Source organism: Anomalospiza imberbis, chromosome 6 (assembly GCF_031753505.1).
Source record: "Anomalospiza imberbis isolate Cuckoo-Finch-1a 21T00152 chromosome 6, ASM3175350v1, whole genome shotgun sequence".
NCBI lineage: Eukaryota > Metazoa > Chordata > Aves > Passeriformes > Viduidae > Anomalospiza > Anomalospiza imberbis.
The window spans coordinates 50,618,868-50,642,894 of NC_089686.1; the positions used below are offsets into that span (position 1 = coordinate 50,618,868).

The 24,027-nt window shown below is 36.0% G+C and overlaps 1 protein-coding gene across 2 annotated transcripts in view; it reads right to left on the bottom strand.

Annotated features, from left to right (window-relative positions):
- Positions 1 to 24,027, bottom strand: part of PDE3B (phosphodiesterase 3B) — an 82,212-nt gene that overhangs the window by 12,374 nt on the left and 45,811 nt on the right. For both annotated transcript variants that reach the window (XM_068194117.1, XM_068194116.1), the window contains exons 2-4: positions 5,895 to 5,945; positions 4,994 to 5,239; positions 2,403 to 2,548 (exon numbers count right to left, since the gene is read on the bottom strand). In XM_068194117.1, the coding sequence (XP_068050218.1) occupies positions 2,403 to 2,548; positions 4,994 to 5,239; positions 5,895 to 5,945 (443 nt within the window). The remainder of the gene's footprint in view (positions 1 to 2,402; positions 2,549 to 4,993; positions 5,240 to 5,894; positions 5,946 to 24,027) is intronic.

Sequence of the window (24,027 nt, forward strand, 5' to 3'; positions counted from 1 at the left end):
GTTTGTCTTCCACTTGTATTAAATAAAATGCTTTTAAAATAGCTACACTGCCCTGTGATAGGTCCACCACCATTCAAGAAAAATACTACAAACCTGTCAAATTCAAAACCAGCTAGAAAATATATGTCAATTACATGAAATAAAAACTGCTGTGAACTGATTGAAAGCAACAAAATACTTAACACAGTCCTAAAATGATGCAGTAAATATACTCAGAACATGTATGACAGGTTTACTTTTTAACATGCTACTTTCCTTGAATATTTGAAGCAGGCTGTTTCCTAACAGATCTGAGGATTGATTACTTTGGAAGTACAGTTAATTAAAATACAATTAAAACCTTACACAGCCACATAAATTTTACATATTTACACTTTTTAATATATACATATAAATAATTATTTTATTATTCAATTATTTATAAATATTTTATTTATGATAAACTTAAAACTAAAGCTGTTTTTGACATCAAAGTGTGTTTTGCTTCAGCAGCCAAGTCCTTAAACTCAATTGCTCAATCCTGCTATCTGCTGTTCCAGGGACAAAATTTCACTCCATGATTTAAAATTATATTTCCTTTAGGGAGCAAAAATTGAATATGCAATTAAAAATAACTGTATGAGTTTACTTCAAAGTGAAAATAGTTAATGTAAAACTATTTTGCTTCAGGAGGGGAAAATAGTATTTACCAAAACATCTTAAGCTGATGGCAAGAAAAGTCCGATACAGAAATAATACTTGATCTTCCATCACTAGTTTAAATACATGAATATGAAAAATGAGTTCAAGAATAAATATGGATTTATTTCTGTGTATCTCCAGCTACTGGAAAGGGTCCAGTGGAGGCCACAAAGGGGATGAGGGATCTGGAGCTTCTCCCATCTAAGGAGAGGCTGCAGGAGCTGGGCCTGGTTAGTTGAGAGAAGGCTGAGAGGGGATCTCATCAATGTATATAAATATCTCAAAGGTGGGCTAAGAGGATGGTGCCAGACTCTTTTCAGAGGTGCCCAGCAAGAGGAGGAGGAGTAATGGCCATAAACTAAAACATGAGAAACTTCCCCTCAACATGAGGAAGAACTTTATGTTTTGAGCTAGTGTTTGAATGAGAAACCAAATCAAAAATCTGCATACAACTAAAACAGAAGTTCCCCAGAGCTGCTTTTGAATAGTAAGGAAAGTGAGGAAACCCTCTGTAAATGTACACTGAGCCTGCAGCAGGAGGGCTGAGACTCAAACTGAAATCCCACCGTTGCTAAGGTTAAAGCAATTTCTCTGGTCTCTGGTTATTTCCAGTGGATACAACTGGGGAGGTTCATCTGGATACCAGCAACCAGGTCAGCATGAAAATATAATCTTTTAATGACTACTACAGCTCATATTAGAATCTTCAATTGCAATTCATACACAAACCACAATTAAGTTTTGCAATGTAAAAACTTAAAGATCATATTTTATCCAAGGTGGGAAAACCACTGAAAGGGCCAAATTATTCAAGTAGTTCACTTTAATATTAAATATAATACTGATAAGTAAATTCTTGGACATGTGTATATAAATTTCCATCTACCATTAATAATTACCCGTTATCAACATAACTCATGTTTTCTTTTTTAAGAATGCATCTGTTATACTTTCCTTATAACGTATGTAGAACCACTTAAAGAAAAAAACAAACAACCAAACAACCAAACAAAAACCCAAACAAACAAAACAAGAAAAGCAAAACTACACACATTTTTACAGATTTCAGAAGCAAAAGCATACTCATTTATACATTTAAATAAAATTAAATGTGTAAATTTTCACTAATATACATTATACAAAAAGAAAAAAAAACATTCATTTTAATCCTAATTCAGAATGTTATCTTAATTCTGGAAATAAAAGCTCTATTTGCACCGTATTTACTAACAAGAAGAGAAGAGATTACTATGTTAATGTAACTTAAAACTCGCTTGATGACTGAAGGAATAATAAACATTATAATACCCACAACAGCAGCTACCAACCACAAGAAAATTGTCTCACCTTTTTAGTTGTGCATGGGTATATGGAAATTGGCAAGTGATACATATATTAAACAAAAAGAAGGAGGCAGTCAGTACAAGCCTAGAGACTAAACTAGTTTGTTTTGCAATCATGTATGCTGAAATGAAAAAAAAGTCATTTCCTACTCAAGCTTATATCAAGGCCTACTTACTATGACAGAGCATACTATTTAACCTCAGAATGACCTGATTTCTACTTAAGATCAACCTGAGTTACACAGCATAGTATATAATTAACTTTTCCAGTTTATGCTGGCAGAATTTGGAGACTTAATTCACAAGACTTTACATCCAATACTTCTGCTGCCAAGTTCCAGCATTATTATTTTCCTTAAAACTCTGTTCAGTGCTTACCTTGTTGTGTTATATTCCTGATGGGATCTCTTGCTAATGCTACTCCTTTCCCATCTAGATGATGTTGATTCCATAGGTGACAAGCCAGAAACTCCTGAGGATCGTCTCAGCTGTGGTGTTGGCAGGCTGTTCCTGCTACTTAATCCCTGTTGAGTAATTTGACCATGGTTAAAGTCCATGGAAATTAAAGCAGATGTTAAAATTTTATTTATGGTTTTTAAGGGCTATTTATTGCTAATCTTTATAGATAAATAGTTGATGTGGTACCTTACCACAGGTATGGTCTCTTTCTCCAAGTGGAGGTCTCCCAAGGTCAACAAGGCCAGGAGATAAGAGATGTGCACACTCAGGGATTTTGCCTAGACAACTTTTACTTGCCTCCACTATGAATCTTTTAAAATCATGACTATTAATAACAGCAGAAATCCACCCATCTGGCAATCATGCTACTGTCATACACCGGGAGATCTGGGGACAGTTCTAGGGACAGTCCTGATGGAAATGGAAAGTTTTTGCAGAGTAGCCTTGCAATGCTTTTTGTCTCATATTTAATTATTTTTTCTGAATACTGGGAAGTTCACACTTCCAAGAAACCCAGGGGGAAGGGCTAGCATTAGATAGGCAGTTATGACTAGCCCAAGGTCTGAAGCCAATTTCATTCTTTTCCCTGTTTTTAAATCCTTTCCTATAGAGGAGAGCAGACAGCTCACCATTGAATCATGGAATGGTCTGGGTTGGAAGGGACCTTAAAGATCCCCTAGTTCCAACCCACCCTGCCGTGGACAGGGACACCTTTCCCTAGACCGGACTGGCCACAGCCTCATCCAACCTGGCCTAATACCCAATCTAACCCTTATTCAATTTGAAGCCATTCCCCCCCTGTCCTGTCACCACAAGCTTGTGTAAATAATCCCTCTCCACCTTTCCTACAGGCTCACTTCAGGTACTGGAAGACCACAATTAGGTAACCCCAAGGCTTTCTCTTCTCCAGGCTGAACAATCACTGTAGGAGAGGTGCTTCAACCTCTAATCAACTTGATGACCCCCTAATCAACTTGAAAATTATAACTGAACACACTTTGGAAGCCAGTCAGGGAAGAGAAATAAAAATGCACATAATCCACAGCAAAAAACTACAGAGGAGACCTTTTATATTCCAAGTCAGGGAAAGAGAGAGTGGGAAGCTTTCAAAATTATCCGTTTTGAAGCAATACTTTCATAATATTTTCTTTGCTGTGTTATAACCTGGAATTTTTGCTCACTTACCTGGTTTTTAAAAGCAAAAGAAATCTTTCTCTTGCAGTAGCATACATATGTAACAACATATGTAACATACATAGGGGGAAATATTTGGGCTTACTCTTAAACATACCAAAGCCAAAGAATTATTGAATGATTGTGGCAAGCACTAAGCAAATTTCTACACAGAAAATGTCCGAAAACCTGAGGAAAAAGTTACTTTTCAGGAAGGAGAAGAAGAGAGCAGTTGTGAAAAACCATAATATTTCTATCTCACATACTCTATAACTGGTCTCCAGCAATGAATACTTTTCATTTCACACTATTTTGACTACCTATAAAGAAATTTTAAAAATCCAAAGGTATGCCAATCCTTAGCACCTTTTAAAGAAATACACAAAGAAAAACATGCTGAATGACTGTGATCCCTGAATGACTGTGCCCAACTGAATTCTGCAGGTATCCATTGTGACATTACAAGGAATTTCATCCTACAGTGGTTCTCCAGGATCATCCACAGAGTAACCTGTAGACTTTTTTCCCCCAAAAATATGATTCCCAACAGAGATTTCACAGGTTGAATCGGGCTCCAAAATACTAAGCTAACCAGATGATCAGTTTGGGCCAAGCTGCCCACTTCCTGGAAATGCAAACACCTACAGGGCATGTCCCAGAGTAGCCTCCACAATAAACAGCCTCAAGCTGTCAATACTGGGCTGGAATTATTAACTCTGGTGCAACTGAGTTTCTATACTGTATTTTTTTCCCCAGCATATTCCTTAGCATTTCATATAGTAACTATACTCTTGCTTTCACCTGTTAACCCTGAGTAATGGAGAAGTGATAACTGGTCTCATAAAGTTATTTGCTGAAGAAAAAGAAGGGATCTTTTTCCTTTTACATAGCTGATTTGCTTCTGTGTGATGGCTGGTTTGCTGTCCACAAGAGTAAATTTCATGGGGAAAAAAGGTCAATGAAAAAGCCACACTGACAGTAATAGTTAGATAAAGAATGTAGAAGAATCAAGAACAGCCCTGTTTGTCCCATATCATGAGACTATAACACCTTCAGTTTATATTTGCTGTTATTTTGAGGAATGTTGTGGTCAGGGTGCAGACCAGTACTTGTACCTGTCTATCCATCAACCACTTGAATTTGCATTTTAGTATCTATCTCCATTTCATTCAATGTGTTTTCACAGCTGCTCCCTTTTGACCTTAAACATTGTCCACTGGCACTCACTAGAGAACCTGCTATGCATACAGGAGCATTCCTTCTTGAAGAATTTCTCTTTATCGATTTATTTTTTTTAATTGCAAAACACACATGAATGCAAATAAAAGCCGTTAGACCTTGAGCAGCTTCCTGTCTTTTTCAGCAGGATCCTCTATTTCAGGACAGGGGAAGAAACCAGGAAAGGGTGTGAATGGGCTGGCCTTTGGCCTGCATGCTCCTGAGAAAGCACCAATGAGGCTGTTAATACTTCGAAGGGACGAGATCACGTGTGGTGGGAGACATGGGTCACTCAGGAGCTCCGAGAGCATGTTCCGAGCCTCGTTCAGCACTGAGAGATCAACTCCACTCCCACTGCCAGCACTCTGGAATGGATGGAAATGTTGCAAACTATTAACATGTCAAAACACTTCATGGTATCCTCTGTTTCAAGTAACTACCTTATGTGTTGCAAATTTAACAAAAATAAAATTAAAATAAATCAATGCAACATAATTTCTTTTAAAGAAAATATATATAGACATTCAGACAGCAGTGTCTGCAGGTTTTTGTCACACAATAAAAAGTAATTCACAATTCAAGATTAGCTTTCAGTTTTTTTCTCTATCTGAAATCTGTTGGCAATTTTTAAATCTCTATTTTCATTACTTTGTCTCAGCATTAAACTTACTATTCTTTCTCTTCCAACAATATCAACAAATTTTGGCAGTCAAATTGTTAGAGCCCCTTACAGAGGTACAATTTCCACAACCTCATAATTTTAATTAACCCTTATTCTGCTGAAAGAAATTATAAAAAATTTGTCCAAACAAAAGTGATTAGTTTTAATTTTGCATAATTCTCTCAACAGGAACAAGAAGAGCTTACTACAATAGAAGAGACAGAGGGAAAAAATAGGCAAATACAGCATCAACAGAAGAATTGAAATTTGACAGTTTGAACAGTTTTGAAATCTGTACTCAATCACATTTCACAAAAAAAAAAAAAAAAAAAAGACAAATAAATTCATAATATACTGACCTGGTAATAGGGCTTGTACCATTGCTTCAAATCCCAATCCCAAAGTATCATCTGTAAAGATAAAAAAAAGAAGAAAAGATTAATAAAAAGGTAATGTGTTAATGGTAATTAATGGTTAAAATTAATTAAGAAAAGTTGATGTGTTCATACTGAAAAACAGCAGAGGCATAAATTTTCATTATGTGATGCAATGAGAAATGTTTCTCCCTTTGCTTTTTCATATGTAATTTGGGCCATATTCGCAGTTAATGCTACACAGCAAGAGGCCTAAAGAAGAGTTTAAAGAAATTGCATGCAACAGAGATATCGTGATGACAGAATAATATGGCCTTATTTCAATATTTTTGGATTGCTTATAAATCATTCAACGTGCACTTTAAATTTGATGGTGATACTGTGTTCCTTCTCCTATTCATTTCAACATACAAAAGCAAATCTAGCCTAAAACCTCCAAAATATTTTTTCTTTCAGAATCATTCAAACAGAAGCAATTTTGTAAATATAGTGAAGAAAGCATTACATTATGTAGTACATAAAAGTACATCATGTACTTTCAAAGCGGGCAAAAATCTCTCCAAAGAGAGGTTAAAAATTGGTATTTTTAAAAAGATTTTCTTGCAGGAGGTTTTGTTAGGCTTTGCTTGAACATGGCTACAAAGTCCCATGTTATGAATAACCTCACTAAACCCACCAAACCCACAAAAGAACGTCAGCAACACAATCTGAAGATGCTATCAGCTTCAAGTACGTCAACAGCACTCACTTTATTTGTCTTCTATACTGACAAAAAATGAAAACAACATACAAGAAATGAAATTCAGATGTCTGTTCTGTTTCAAAAGCTTTCAGTCTTCATGAATTGTCAACAGATTCGAATTATTCTTTGATAAATTAATCCATTTGCAAAATGTGCATTCACAAATTAAACATAGCTTTTTACTCTTTTACATTGCTACAGAGTACAAATAACATGCCAATACCCCACTTGGCAATTAATATTTTGCCATCCTGGGAGCTGCTCTTCTTATTTTTTAGGTGAGAACTAGGTATGTTTTTGTTCCTCTGGGACTGACAGCACACGGAGAAAACACAATGTTCCAGTCTGGTGCTTGTCCAGAGGAAGGTGCAGAAATGTAGAAAAAAACACAGGTGGGAATGTGTCAGCAGTGCTCAGGCAAGGGAGGACTTAAAGGCTCTTTTTCTCTTCAGTTGTCTTCACAGAGATGCCACTAAACCCTGATTAAAGTAAATAGTTATCACATCTACTTGCTAGGAAAACTGAAGAGATCTACAATGAAGCAAGTGCTTGAACTGGGAGTAAGTTGTGCTCTATCAGAAAACTGTAGTGGGTAATACTGGGTAAAGCAAGCAGATCAAAATCAAGAATTAAAAATTTAGGTATTTGAGAGTTTGGGAATCTTTTAAAGTGAGTGATCTAGCTACCATGTCTTTAATGGCTATCACTGACAAACAGTAAGATAATGACCAACATTCTGTGCCCATATCCATTTTGCCTTGATGTGTTTGGTTTTAGCAACATCTTGTCCGAATGGGCTGTTTCTTTTCATTTGTTTGTTTGCTTGAGTGGTTTTATTAAATTTTCTTCATTGTGAAGTGTCTCTTTCTAGATTGACATTTCCTTACTGTATTGAACATCAGTAAATCTTTTGGTTTCATTCTGTCCCTGCACACAGAGACTGAATTAATCTGCTTCATTAACTTTTGCCTCAATCAGCAGCAAAGATCAGCTGTCCACATGGGTTTTGTTAGCTGTATTAGTAACCTTTGATACTAATGGGCCACAGAGTTGCGTCAGCTCGCTCATAATCTTGCAGCCTCCATTAGGGGACATAAAAGAGGTTTTCCTCTCAGAGTATTTTATTTTTCTTTTGAATATGTGGTATGTTAGCTGATTTTATTTATTTGCTACAAATGAGCTCACAATAATAATTTAAAAAACCCCCACACAACTAACAAAAAAAATACCAAACCCATAAACGTCTTGCTTACTCCAGAAAATTTCTGAACCAAACCATTTACTGCAACTCCTTTATTCATCCTTTAAGCCACATGTACACGTACACATGCTCACATAAGCTATAATTTTGGGGGTCAATCTTTGTGACTGAAAAGGTTCAAAACCTTCCTTTTAGTTTTAACCCTGCTATGGTAAATAAATAGGTTCTAGTGACCCATGCTCACCCAGTAAACACAAGGCAGAAAAATCTTCCAACCTACTTTCAATGGAAATAATTGTTTGATATTTTAAATGGTGGGGCATCATTTTATGCAGAGTTTTATTTAAATGAAAAATTTCACAGCTTAGATTTGTCACTGAAAATTTTCTGTTGTCATTTAAACCAGAAGATTTAAGCTTCTCCACTGATACCAATTTTACAGCAATGAAACTAAAACAATTTTGAAATGAATAGAACTTCAGTTTACATGTACTTTGCTATCAGATTTTTCTTTAATTCATTATATATCACCTTGAATTAGAAGCCATATCTCCTGAGAGAAGACAAGGCAATATATTAACACAGCCAGCAAGCTACCACAGTCTGCCACATTTTTCAAGGGTCATTCCCCATGCCACACATCGAAGTAATTAAAATTAACTGATGAGAAGTTTAGGTACAAAGTAGCAATCTCTGCTGCTACGCACGACTGGGAAAAAATGCAGATCTCTATGAACAGTGATAATTTTTCCGTGGTAAATCTGACTTGGTATATCTCTGCACTAAGCAAATCCTTGCAGGTTAGTAGTGAAAGGGGGGTTAACTTTCCTTAGGTGCTTAGAATGCACCACAAGATGGCACTCAAAATCCAGAAAGACTCCCCTACAAAAAACAATTTCTGGAGAAAGTAGCAGAAAGCAGCAGGATATTCCTTAACACACTTTCTGCAGAATTGCCAGGGTCTGAAAGACAAGCAGGGTGACGATTTTAAAGGCTAACAGCTGATAAATTCTATTTCTCCATTTAAAGAAGAATTTTCTCCTTTGACCAAGAAAATTTTACTCTTTCTCTCACTACCTACAAGACTTAGTTTAAGTAGCCGTACTCCTTGTCTTGCAAGTTAAATCTGGAATACTAAACAAGCAGCATTTCTGGCATTATTTTTTGTTGAGAGCTTAGCAGTCAAAGTTTTATTTCATTACTGTGCGTCAACAAAACTTACAAAGTATTCCCAGAGTCACACTAATCTTACAACAGGAGTGAAAAGACACTGTGAACAGACCAAGAGACCTTAAAATAGGTCTTAGGCAGAGCCTCAGCAATTTCTGATTTTGCAACCATGAGACTTGTTGCAGAAAGATTTGTACTCTGTAATACTAAGATTTTGTAATCCATTGCATATAACATTCTTCCCTCACCTCCTCCATCAAGAAACACCTTATCTAGGATGAACTTGAATCATAAAAGTTCCAAGCTGCAACTTAGACCTCTGCTTAGTAACCCACACACTTTGGCTCTGAGTGTCCATGGTCAGTGGCAACATCACAGCAATCACACATATCGGAGCTCCTCTGAAAATCCATCTCCAGTGGGCTCTGATATTGCAGATGAACTTCTGAAAAGTGGCAAATCTACAGCCATTCCCACCAGAAATGTGTATAGGATATTACCAGTCAGATTGGAGGAGAAATTCTCCTACCAGCCTGACTCTAAGCCCAGAGTCTTCCCAGTTCATCCAGAGAGCCATGAACACTCTTTCCTGGTTTTGTATAATTGCCTGACAGCTTCAAAAAAAAAAAAAAAAAAAAAAAAAAAAAGCTTCAAATAGAAAAAAAACCAACCAAAACAAAAACCCACACATACACCATGCCTTGTTCTGTAACAGTCAGAGTCTGTATAACTTTGAATTATAATAATTGAATCTATTTAGTCTCTGAAATAAATTTCAATGTGGTTAAAAGAAGACAAACCAGCTTACAGAACCCCTTTAAATACAAGTGACTTTTCCCTATTTGGCCATCATCAGCCAGTGTAGGTCAAACTGAAACTTGCCACTCAAAACAGGCTAAGAGCCTCAAGAGAATGAATTTGCATCTCTGAAAATAAGTTTTTAAAGGCTAAAAAAGTTGTTAAAGCTCAACAAATTCTCCCCAAAGTTGCTGTTCTGAACAATGAACACTGTATATATGCAGAAAAAATTGACAGTAGGCATCAGGCCTATGTTTTCTCAAACAATAAAAACAATATTTCCATGTACTTCAGAAGAGATCCCATGCTAGTTGAACACAAGGATATCAACCTAACCATCACCAAAGCTTAAGGACAGCACTTTGGCAAAGCACACATTGTTAGCAATATCAGAAGCATGCTAAAGAAATAACAAAGTAATGGTAACAGAGGCCTTCCCTAAACCAGCTTCAGGCTCCAAGAGCAGCAGCAAGGCAACACTGTTTTTCACAAAATAAAAGGCAGTAAGTGCTCCTCTGAGAAGTTTATAGTCTAAGTAAACTAAAAACAGATGAGAAATGGGAGAAGACAATCCAGGCGAACCAGCAGGGTTTCAGGGGTTTGTTTGGTTTTTAATTCCTTTTCCATAGGAAAGGTTATCTTTCCTGCAGCAGTGCACCCAGTGGTTCCAGCGCCAGGAATAGATGTGTCTGTCAGAATAGTTGATGCCATGGGGGATGGAGGCTTTTTAGATCTTCTTTGTACAAATACCACAACTCCATTTGTCTAAAGACCTGTTTGAGGAGTATTTTCAACTTCCAAAGGCTTAAGCATGATAAAAGAATATGGATTTTACTTCTGTCAAGCTACAAACCACTGAAATTGCTATAAAAGTACACTAAGCATTTTTAAACCCTTTCTAAAAAAATTTGATCTTAAAATATATTTGACTAGACAACTGTACAATGATCTTTTCTTAATAATTTAACTTATAAAATACAAAATCATATCAGTTTAGTTACACTGGAATTATTTGTTTGTGAAAAGTTATAGTAAGAAAAATACTCATCCTTATGCAGAGATTTAAAATACACAGCTACAGGAAAAAAAAATGTGTTTCAAAGCTTTAGAAATCTAAAAATCAATTTTAAAAGCTGAATAAAACCATCACTATTCTCCTTTTCCCAAACTGAAACGTGCACACTGTCTAAGGCCACACACAATGTTAAAATTTGTTTCATTGCTATATGATTCCCTAAACCTAAAATAGAATTTCATTTCACTGATGATACTTTTTAGGAGATTCAATGTGTGCTTTAATGATTATAAAGAAAGAAAACTTGTCCTGTTTGAGAACATCCATTCCATTCCATGTTCCAAAATTTTAATGGAGAAAAATGAGCACAAAACTGAGTTTCTACTTCTGACTGAGTCTTTCATTGATCAAATAGAAAGGATTCCTAGTTGCCAGTAGCATCTGTTTGACACCATTAGGCATTAGCTCCGTAAATAAGTATTTCCATAGTAACCAAGCATAGAATTAACTAAACAATGAAACCAACACCACAGCAACTTGATTCAGAAATCAACTCTGCGAAAAATCACCTCATTCAAAAGCCAAATTCTACAACTAGATGAGAAATAAATTTATTGTAAAATATGAAAAAGGTTGCGTTATATACCCATTTATTTTCATGGCTGCCTTTGTAACAAGATTGATCCATTATTTTTATTTCTAGATTAGTCTTTTGTAGCAGCTTACAATCACTATTTTTTCTCCATGTAATTTAATAACACAAAAAAAACCCCAAAAAACCTAGAGCACTATATGATCTTGAAGTCCTAGGGGTCTTATTTATTACTAGAGGTCTTTTCCCTCTCCGTAGAAAAAGTAGATGTTGAAAAACAGTATGTTATTAAGTAGTTAAATTTTATTCAGTACAAACTAAAGGTGATGCAACCAAATAATGACTCTCAAAGTAGAGGCAGCATTATTTAGATAACAAAGACAACGTTCTGTTGTGAAATCTTGCAGGCCAAAACAGCAGCCACTTGTGTAGATTGTTGTGATCAAGACAAAATAAAGACCTCAGTACCATACCCTGGGCATTTAGAATCATCATGGTATTTCTCCACTCCCTAAACCGTCCCATGAAAATAAACGGAAGAGGGGAAAAAAAACTATGGTATTTTTGGAACCCTAATACTTATCACTTCCTGACTCTATGCAGAATTTATTTATCCAAGGGTGTAAAATGGCCATTGGGTTGTGAAGTCTGCAGATAGACACAATCTTTGAACAGAAGCTGTGTGTGCTTTCATGGTTCTGAGGTTTGGACACATATCCCGACGGAAACAGTCACATCCCCTATCCAACGACTCACTTGTTGACTCTGCTGCACTCTTTTATGAAAGACACTATTTTTGCTTTTTTTAAGAGCCCTAAAATCTTCCTAAAATGAAAAGAGATTAATTTCTTCTTAATTGCTTTAATTAACACTTTTCTATTCACTAAGTAGTACCTGCAATATATTTGGCTGGACACATAAGAACAACACTGGGTCATGCAGGTGTCTCACCACCATAACATTTCCAGCAGACTCCAAGTATCCTGATCTCCCCTGCAAAAACAAATCTTTGACAAGAGCTGCACCGAAGTAAGCTTTAATAAGTCACTTTAGAGTTTTCACAATCTTAGTTGCTATTTTCAGTAACTTTTCCCTCAGCACAGATACAAAAACAGAGCAAAAATGCTCTAGTGTATGTGAAAGTTTCAAAGAAACCTTCAGCAAGCTCATTCTTACAGCTAATACAACTCCCTGCAAGCAGAATTTTTTTTTTTTTTTTTTTTTTTTTTTTTTGGCTGGGGTTTTGTTTCTTTTTTTACATGTTTGTTTCATTTGGTTGTTTTTAAAAAGGACATACTACTTCTGCTTTTGTACCCAGGAGTATCAGCAGGACACCGTCTACTTTGTCTGCTGGTGAAAGTTCTCAGTTCTTATTGCTTGTTTTATTTGATCTGATCTTCTTTTTTTATATATATTTTCTAAGATCTTTAAATGTTTCCAAAAGGTTCTAAAAGGTAGAAAGTAGAGGGTTTTTTTCTTATTATGTAGGTAATGAAAAAAAACTGTCCAAAACCACACTTAGATCATTTCCTGTTCCTTCTAGGTTTTGTCAGACTTGCACGTCAGAGTAAAGGCCAACCAGTAATTTATGACAACTGGGGGAGGGAGAGCAGAGGGAGGGGGAAAAAGCCTGCTATGTGCAGATCCTTTAATTGCCCATTATAAGCATTTTCCTTTGGAGCATGTGGTTCTAATCACCATCAAAGGAAAGCAATAGTGCTAGGTGGATTACTGCTCTGCTCCGATGCAGTTGCTTTGGTGTTCTGGCATCCTGCACCACTTTTACTGTCATCCAAAACCCAAAGCCCTTTTTTTTTTTTTTTTAAGTGGTGTTTATTTTGCAGAAAGCAAGATCTAGAAAATGCTCCCCAAACATCCTTTTCCCATTTACCCATTGGCATTATTTTACAATTATACACAGTAAAAGCCTTTACTGCTGTGTTGACACTGTTAATGCATCATGTTGGAACAGACAGAGGGAATAACCTTACATTTTATCTTCCTTTAATAGAAGGATGTGCAAAAATCTTATGCTGAAATATTTTACTGTACGCCAATGTATTCTTAATGCAGTAACTAGAAACACTTAGAGATTATACAATTTCTCCTTCTTATGACTCACATTTTTCAATCAATTCATGTTTTTCCACCTATTACCCTGAAATACACGTATAGATCTTGGATTTTTTTCTTATCAGCAAAGAGAAACTATTCCATATGAACACCAGTGGGTTTTCCAGAATTGAGCTGGAAAAGGGGGATACTGAATTTTTCACCCAGAGTTTTCTCACAATTTTTCTCTTTAAAATTTCACACATATGTATAAAAATACTTATATTTTCCTCTCTCCCTCTCTAAAACAAGCATAAAATCAAACTCTCTTAGTCAAAAATTACCATGAATCTGAGAATGGTTAGCATCAAATGAATTAGATCAAATGATCACCTAGTCCAGTATTTTGTCATAAGCAACAACAGCCACCTCAAGATAAGGATATTCTTAAGTAAACAGCAACACAGCCCAAGACGCCATATATTAAAACGTATATTGCATGTATATTGCAGAAGTCACTGGATTTTTCACCTTTGTCTTTCTCAGACCTAACATAAAGTTCCAACATCACAAACAAAGGCATTTCAGAAGTTAAACACATATTTTGCAAAGTTCCCTTTCATTCTGGATCCGTTGTACAGTGAGGAAGCAAACAACCAGCAGCACTTTCATGCAGCTCACCCACTGGACAATTTGTTTTTGCAAAAGTTCTGAGTTGTTCTCCAACTGAGCTCAGGCACAAGAAAAATTTTTTCAGACTATGAGGCTGCATTTTCATATCCCTCAGGCTACTTAAGAGACACAGCACCTTCAGCAGAAAAACCTCTAAATCACTGAACACTTTTCATTCTATTGTGTTAATTGCCGTGTTAGGGAGGTTTTTTTGGCAAAATTGCCACAGGGTAAAGGCTTTACACAAATGAGTGTTGTTTTCTTTCAATGACTTGAGGGTGACCCAAAAAAGAAATATTACAGAGACTGGAGTTAGAGAAGTAAGCTGAAAGAAGCTGGTCAAGATGCCAAAGAAGATATTACGTCATAAAGGAAAGCAAATATCACTACAGTGCTTTGGTTGGAAGTTATACACTGGAGCTGAACTGACTCCATCTTCAGTTGCTGAAGCTAAAGACTTAAAAGCAATAATTTAAAGCCAGATGAGAATATAATTATGAGGCTGATTACAAGAGCAAATACGTTAGTGAAAGTTAAATCAGTATTAAGAAAAATTATCTTAATGGACAAGTTTCTGGTTGAAGTGCCAGGAAATACAAGATGATATCTCTTAGGGGGAGAAAAATATTGAAACTCTGAAGAATGTAATACAGATTGCTCTCAGAAAGAGAGGGGAATGCAAATTGCTGCATTCTACAGAAAGTGCCAATTTATTTTTCTCTAATGTATTCATGGTAAGTAGTACTTTAGTTGGCAGCTTCATAAGCAGCTGAGAAAAGAATCAAATGACAGCAGATTTGAAAGAAAGCAGATTCTTTTTCCCCACACAGTAACATTGTGATGCTGTTCTAAATGAAAAATAAACAACAATGATGCCTTCCCACTTGTAGCATTGATGACTAACTTAAAATGACTTGGGAAGATCCACTTTGGGCACAAAATGCAAGTCTTGCATAGATACTTGTTTATCTTGCACGTGGAAAGTGAACAAAGGAATTACCACCAGCAGTATGGGAGGGTCACAAACATTGCACTTTGCCTCATGATCAATTCATCAAAGAAAATATGCAGTCAGACTGCTCTGGTAGTGGTTACCATTTACTAACACGGTGGAAGAGTTCTCTGTGAAAATACTGAGGGATGAATGGGCTCAGATTTCAGCTAAAAGAGGGAAAAAGAATCCCAACCAGCCTCCAACTCCAGAAGTCATTGTGAAATACTGTGGGTTTAATAAGGTTTAGTACCACATCCTTCTTAATGCAATCCCCTTTACGTAGGTGTAAACTGAATTTCACATTCTGCTAATGTGGTAACTAAAGGTGCCTTCCACAATCATAATTTCCTAAATCAGACGTTCTTTTCTTCACTGGCTTTTTAAATATTATGTTCCATTCTGCTGTTTCAAGTATCACAGGACTCTCAACTATCACAGAATTCTCACACACTTGAAGACACAACTGTACAACCTACTAAACACAAAGGTAGTGGAAAATTGCATCCAAAAGCCTATTTCCATTTCATTGTTTTGATTTACTCTCTAAGCTACTTTGCTACCCTATTTGTAGAGCACAAGTTACAGTTACCTACAGCATTCTTATTGCAAAGGTTTCTAAATACCATTGAATTAAAGCCTAGCACCAAAAAAAAAAAAAAAAAAAAAAAAAAAAAAAAAAAAAAAAAAAAAAACCACACAAACCAAAACAAACAAACAAAAAACCACAAAACAAACAAACAAACAAAAAAACACAAAAAAAAACCAGTGAAAAAAAAGTGATGCTGGCTTGTTCCCTAGTTTTGTTTCTATGTTTTCCCACAATTTTGATGAATGAAATCCTAATCCAGCCTCCTCTCTATTAAAATATTTTTTAAAAAATCAAACTTTTGTTTCTATAACATATCTTACTTAGGATTTTAATAAGTAAAATCATTACCCAAATGTCCCACTCCCCTCCAAAAGAATAAACATCTTATAAATGCCCAGACTCAACAAAATCTTTTTTTTCCCTTTCATTTTGGTAGCATGACTCAGATGGAGAAACTAATATGAAAGGATGAGGTCAAGATGGGTCAACTGTCTTCCAGTGACTGTAAGATAAGGAGGATAGCTTGCCAGGTTTTTTCTATACAAGCAGAAAAGCATTGGAATCTTCTTTTAAACTGCAAGACATTCTCAGCAAAATCATCACAACAGTGAAAGTTACATAAACATCTACAGAGAACAACATTGGCAGTGAGAATATAATTTTCCATTTGGGACTAGTATTACTTACAATAAAGTTGCAGTGTAGCATGCCCAATAAATCCATCAAATTTTATAAATGCATGCAAAGGAACTTTTCCTTGGGAAACAACACTAATTTTTTCATTTCTCAGCCTTTTTTAAACAGTGTTTAATGAGTTTGCTCTGAAATCCCTTTCAGACTGTGTTTTCAAAATAGTTACTAACAAGATGAACCTAAAACAAAGAAGTCTACACTCACCTGTGACTAATTCTATGTTCTTATCAACAAATTCATCTCTCAACCAGCATCTCATAGAACTTGAATATGTTTTGATTTATTTTCTCTAAAGCAGAAAAGGGGAAAATACCAAGAACTGTAACCACAGAAAAACAATGGAATGCCAAGACTCCTAGCAATATCTGACTAGAAAAATACTGTCCCAGTGAGAAAACCAGGAAAGCTTTGACAAAACTTATCAGACCATTTTAATGCCATTCCACCAAAAAAAATAAATCCCCAAAACCTCATAATCTTTATTAAAAAGGCAAATATTTATGTAGCTTTGGGGTTTTTAACTGAAAGCTATGCACCTAATTATTTATAAACAATTTTTTTTCCATTTCAGGAATTATAATTTTACTCTCAGATTAATACATATACTCTCAAATAATACAATACTCTCAAATTAATACATATAAAAATATCTTCTACAGCATTTCATTACTAAATTTAAACTGATATGATGCAATTAGAATTTTTTCTCTATTTGAGTGTTTTTAACATATGAGTTAACTTATGATGTCCAAAATATGTATATTAATCAAATACTCTTGCAGAGCGCATACAAATTAAAGTAGGAGAATGTCTGGACAAAACAAATAATCAGGTATTTAGTCATTCATGTAAGATAAGATTTTTTTCTAGGAACCTTCAAAGGAATAAAATCAGTACATTGTGTTAAAATCAATCACAAACTATGTCTTGTATGATAGCACCAGAAAATGGCAGCTACCCCATCAGCTTTTAAAAGGATCCAGAAAAATGTGAGGAAAAAGTCAGAAAAAATGGACAGAAACTGGGGAGATGAGATAGGGACAGAGCCCTACAAAATTAATTTATAGGTACACCATGTAAATGTAATATTGACAAAATCAGTAAGGTTTTCTACACTAATACCTTGCCAAACAAATCTACTGGACTTTTTTAAGCAGACGGCACACACCAGCCAAAAGTGGACCAGCTAGTCACTGTGCTTTGATTTAGAAAAACAAACACAAACAAAACACAATGAACCACTTTGATAAGGTCTCCTTTAATGATCCTAAAGAAATGACATTTACATGGGAAGAAAGGAATGAGTGATTTGTTAAAACATAAAAAGTAAAGAATCAGAGTAGAATGTTCCCCCCCAAAAAAAAAATTCCCAACAGGTACTTCCTTCAAGATTCAAGATGGGATCTATTCTATCAGCCCACTCAAAATGAATTTAATGTGAAACACATGTCTAAAATGTCAACATGTATTGACAACACAAAATTACTGAGGATATTCAGAAATGGAGTTGATTGTGAGAAAACAACAACAGGCCTTAATATAGTGATTAAACAGGAATAAAACATTGCTGAAATGCTGCACTAAGGAGTAAATGTTGAGAACAAAAATTAATTTAAAAATATTTATATAGAAAGCTGGGCTTATATTACAGCAATAACAACCAGAAAATAGATCTTGGAGTAAATTGCTTCAGCCCAATTCTCAAAGATGCTAAATGAAATATTAGAAAAGGACCATTTGACAATACAGACAAAACAACATCACTGCATAGATGTGAGCAACACCCACAGTCCAAGCTGCAGAGAGACAGAAGTATTGAAGAAATAAAAAGGGCAGGCTAATGAGAGAAATCAAAGGGATGGAGCAGTTTCTACTGGGAGGAGCTGCACAGACTGTGAGACTGGGATCCCTCAAGCGTGAGGAAAACAGGGATTATTACAATGCTCTGTAGTTACCAGTGTCATGGAATGGTTGGTCTGTGCTGTTCACAGGCACTAGAATGGGGGCCATGTAATTAGTCCATCTGGCAGCAGGCTTAAAAAAGCCTAAGGAGGTATTTCTCACAAACTACATAAATAAATTATTGGAGTAATTGCTGCTGGTTTTTACAGAAAAAAGTAACCAAAGATGTTAAAAAACTTCACACAGACTCATCAATATATGGCTACTCACCACAGCCCAGATGTATCCTCTAGCTAAGGATGGCCCAAACTGTGATTTGACAAAATATGGCAGAGAATCCCAGAAGGGCAAGAGCCACTTCTGGAAGAAATGCCACTACTGACTATTGCTAAAGATAAAAAGCCTGGGCTGAGTAGGCCAGTTTAATATTATCTCCATTAATGTCAAGAAATTAATTATAAAAATAGGTCCATATTAGAAATCTTCCTAGTTGCATGAAACTGTACTGCTCTTTTTATCCTTGGGAAGTTTCCTAATAAGGCCTACTGATACAATCGCTCCTCTCATCCATTTCTGTCTGAAATAGGGGTCTCCCGCCTCTTTCTGTAAATTTCACAGAATCACAGAATTGTTCGGGTTGGAAGGGACCTCTGGAGAATGTCCAGTCCAACTCCCCACCAAGGCAGGGTCACAGGAGCAGTGACACAGGAACAACTTTAAGGTGGGTTTGAATGTCTTCAGAGAGGGAGACTCCATGATCTCCCTGGGCAGCCCTTCTAGTGCTCTGTAACCTCAGTGTAAGGTTCTTCATTTTGAGGTGGAACTTCTTTTGTTTCAGTTTATGGCCATTGCTCCTCATCCTGTCACTGGGCACTACTAAAAGGGTCTGGCACCATCCTCTTGACATCCACCTTGGAGATATTTCTATGCATTGATGTGATCCCCTCTCAGTATTCTCTTCTCCTGACTAAATAGGCACAGCACTATTCCTCCACTCTTGTAGTTTGGAATATTCTTCCCTTCTCCCCACCCAATCTGCTGCCAAGGGCAGTAACAGTCTCTTACTCCACCCAGAGAGTTCCACATGACCCAGTCATTCACTTTAAAAGAATTATAATGTTATAAAATATGTATTATCCACCTGATGTGTTTATCTTATGGCTCAGATATTATTTAAAGCGTTTGTTCCTTCTGCAGAATAAGTGACACTAATGATCTAGCCCTCCTCCAGCAATAACTAAGTATGTAGCTTCTTCAAAACTTAAATACAAAACAGATCAAACAGCTTGGGAAAGCCTAATTACTTTCCTTTTCAGGCTGTCTATATTTTTATATACACATATACATATACATCTGTATATGTACACATGTATATGCACACAAACTACAGATTATCTAATCACATTTAAAAAGCTCTTTAAAACATATCATTGCACTAACAGTATTTTCACCTCTGTCATGTTAGAGCATCAGCAAACTCAGTAACACAAGAAATGAAGAAACATTAAAACATCACCCTGCACAATGGTCAGAAAATTCATGGGAAAAGTAAGCTACAGAACTTCCGCTTTTTCATGCAATGCATCTCATCTCTTTTATTTTTCATTACACTTTCAAAATGTGAACATCTGGCAGGCAACTAAAAATAATCAGGAAGGTTCAATAGAGACAAATAGGTGGAAGAGCAGCACTTGCAGCAGCAGAGATCTTAGGTAAGAAAATGCAGCACCAAATATTAAACACAAAACTGAACCAAGCGCAGACAGCAAGGGAATAGAGCTGAGAACTTGCTTACAATGATACTGAACTAATCAAACACATTGATCAATCTGTTTTCACACATACAATTAGAATCTACTTTTTGGAGATCAGAGGAAATTGCAAGTCTAATCTGAAGATGACAGTCACTGTCACAACCGTAACTATAACTGTTGTAAAAGGCACAGGGTACACATCTCTGAATAGCATCACTGAACAGCTTAAAAGGACCTAAATTGAGAAAAGATGTGTAAGAATTCTTGAGGAGATTAGCACTTTCCTTAAAACTAGCTAGAGACCCTCAGAAGCTGCATTTGAAATTTGAATGTGTTCATTATAATTACATTTCTAAATCAGAACAAGTTCAGTTCTTTCCCCATTCTTTATCCTCTAATAATTTTACTATTACTGCTTGGAAAAAAATTAGATGAGCAGCAGCAAATGGAGAAAAGGAGGACAAAAGAGAAATAAGGAAGGAAAATATTTTTGTGAGATCCTAAATTACTATTCCTTAACTTGCTATTTTCTTTCAAAATAATTACTTAATATTTTAGTAGTATTTTACAGACTTCTCAGACTGTCATACAAAGGTCCATGAGCTGTTTTATCTACACAAGTGTTTATTTTTTAATTTGATGGTGATGCCTGATGACCACATGATTCATAAGAAACAAGAGAAAAATAAACAATCTGCATATAGAAAAAGTTCTATTTATGCTAATGAAATTGGAAAGAAAAAAAAATCACTGACATATAATTTTATACACCATAGATACCATTGTAATTAAAGATACTTTGCAGAAAAAAGTTTAAAATTAGGCAGCCACAAACTCAGAAATGAAAAAACAGATGGACAAAACCTTGTCTGAAATATATGGAAACACAGAATTATTTAGTCTATGGTACCTTTTCCCCTTTCCTTCTTGTTTTTCTTAATCCTTTCTTTTCAATCTGCATTTTTATGCTGCCTTTTTGTATTTGTTTCTGCCAAGGACAGTTAGCTGGCCAATAAGGGCAATTAGATCAGCAAGACACCACATAATTGCCATGCATATTGCCTGGGATTTTGACCCAAATATCAGTCAGATGGCAGAGTTTCAAGCCATTCCCTCGGGTCCTGTCACTGGTCACCACAGAGAAGAGATCAGTGCCCGCTCCTGTGTTTGCCCTCGTGAAAACGTTGCAGATTTCAACAAGGTCTGCCCTGTCTCCTCTTCTCTGTTAGCAGTTATCAGGCAGAAATACTCATTAAAGACCCATTACTAATTCCAGGGTAAATTGGACAGGGAGGACACTCTTCTTCCTTTGGAGCTCTGTGCTGGCAGTTGCCTCTGCTCCCTTGTGCTTCAATTATGCCATTGATTGCTGAAAGTATCTTTTAACACTGAGGAAAAGCAGCCACAGCAGCTTTAACAGCAGATGACAAAGCAGGATACACACTTATGAAATATTAAGCCCAGAGGGACTAATTTTATTCTTTAATTACATGAAACAGAACAGAACATAGCAATTTCTGCACCCATCCCATAACTACCAACTGGTTTGCTCTAGAATCTATTTTTAATGATAACGTCTGGGTCTTATCACAGAAGTTAATTTTAGTTGAAAGAGAGTATGTGTGAATGAATGCTTTAAATATTTACTCTAGATTATGTCATATGCAGCATTATTCCACTAAATCACCTAACCTCTCCAGATTACATGGGAACACAGAAAACTCATCCTCCAAAAATTAATGCTATTTTAAAACTAATTCTGTGTTGAACAACTACAGCAAGAGAGAGTTTATATCTCTCTTCAGATTCCAACCTCCTTCAGTATCTTATGCATGTACAAGGAGGAGTCCTATGACAAACTCAGCAGAGCAGGAAGGTCATTGTTACAATTCAGCTTTTCCTCTCAGTAGTAAAATAAACAAATATTGCATTTCAAGACCATCACAAATGGGGGGGCTGAGGGATCAACATCTGCCATAACCACAAAAGCTAAACTATTTAAATGCTTTAACAACTAAAAAGCAATTTATAAAATACATCATGATTAAGGCAGACAGACTTTGGTTCTGTGGGCAGTTTGCTGCTCCCAAGTGTTTCACAGTCAGGCAGTAAAGCACATATTTGACAGAAGTTCATGTACAAAGGCAGAATGGACCAATATTACAGATCAAAAGCTCTGAAACAGCTCAACTTAAGAGAAGTGCTTCCTCAAGGAAGAAGCAAGAACTATTTTCTCCAAGATGAATTTGGTTAGAGAGCAATTCTTTCTCAGATTATATTTCCCCCTCATTTATAGCAGGCCCTAACTAAGCCTGAAGTAGATTTAGAAACCTTTCCAACTTGCCACCAGAGTATGAAAGTTTAGGACTTCACTGGAGGAAATTATTGGTATTTCCCAAAAAAATCCTTTAATTCCTGGGGACAAGTCCAGATCAAATATCACATTTCTCAAACACAAGCCTAATTGCAACGGTGTACACAGAGACATCCAACTCTGAAGCAGCCTCCATAATAAATGTGGTTCTAAGGCATGGTTAAGGGTAAATGAGAATCTTTAAGGCACAAACTAGAAAAGACCAAAAGCAAATTGCTTAAACAGATGTTACAGTACGGGAACAAAGGTTAATCCGACAGCAAAAGTAGTGAGTTGCTCAAGCTTAAAATTGGTGTGCCGTTTTAAAAAATGGTGATTCTAGGATTAAATTTTTAGGATTAGCATGGTTTATGCCAGTGAGAAGACACATAGAAAGGCAAGGTTTGTGTGAGTGTCCATGGGTCCTGATAGGGAAGAATTTTTCCAGTCTCCAAAGCAGTAGCATGTGTACACCTGTGGAATTTAACTATGGATGAAGAAGCACAATAACAGAATTCTTAACTAGAAGGAAGCTGCACAAGTCTCATCCTACTCTTTAGAAGGAGTTTTCTAGGATTCTGGCTATTAAAATTCTACCTGTGAGCATGAACTCCAGAAGAAAAGTGTTAGAAAAATGTCTAAAACACCTGAGTAAACCAGTGAGGTCTTCCTATTGTATGCTATTCCATTTCTTTTCTTGCTACAGCCCTTAAAGCCCTTACTCTCATTATATAAAAGCCATTTCCTCTTTCAGTTATAACTTTTTTTTCCACCACCTTCATTCATATAGACAGCATCACCAATGTTTTTTTAATATAATTTAACATTTTCATGCCGCTTACAGCGTAGTGTCTGCAGTATCCTACAATTCTTTTTTAAAAATAGAGATGACTATAAAAGGTGCTATTTAGCCACTTCCAAAGAAATTTAGCAGGGTGTGCAAAATCCACTTTAAAACATCATCTCATCAGGTTTGCTCTCGCAGAATAGTTTGAAAAAAGTAGCAATGCCCTAATTTATGGGTGCTTCTCTCACAGGCCATCTGCCTCAAGCAAAACAGCTGCCAGTGATGCAAGCTGGGAAAGTGGTCAGCCTGGCTCACGTGCACCTATATACCCAATAGAGCAATTAATAAGTCACAAAATAGTGCCCAATTATGCAAGAATTTCTGAATCTTGGGGCTTAGAACAGGGTTGAGAGAGCATGAGACAGACTGAAAGAACCCTCAGCATTCAACTCCATATGGATGCTCCAGCACCACCTGATCTTCCCTTCCTAGTATCTTTCTTCAAAAAAATGAACCCAGATGCCAATATTTAAATTGCAGGAAATAGCTTAAATAATTGCTTAAGCCCCAAGACTCGCATAATGCTACTTTTCATTCAAAAGCACAGGGTACTTATTCATGAAAAATGAGTCAATAATGATTTACACAAGTGACATTATTTTACCCTGCTTCTGCGAGCAAATTAGAACATTATTTCTATTGTCTTCTTCTAAATATCACCATCTGAGTTTTGTATATTTTATTTTTTAAAATAATTAATAATTTAAAATTTAATAAACAAATCCTCTCCAGACACAAACTGAA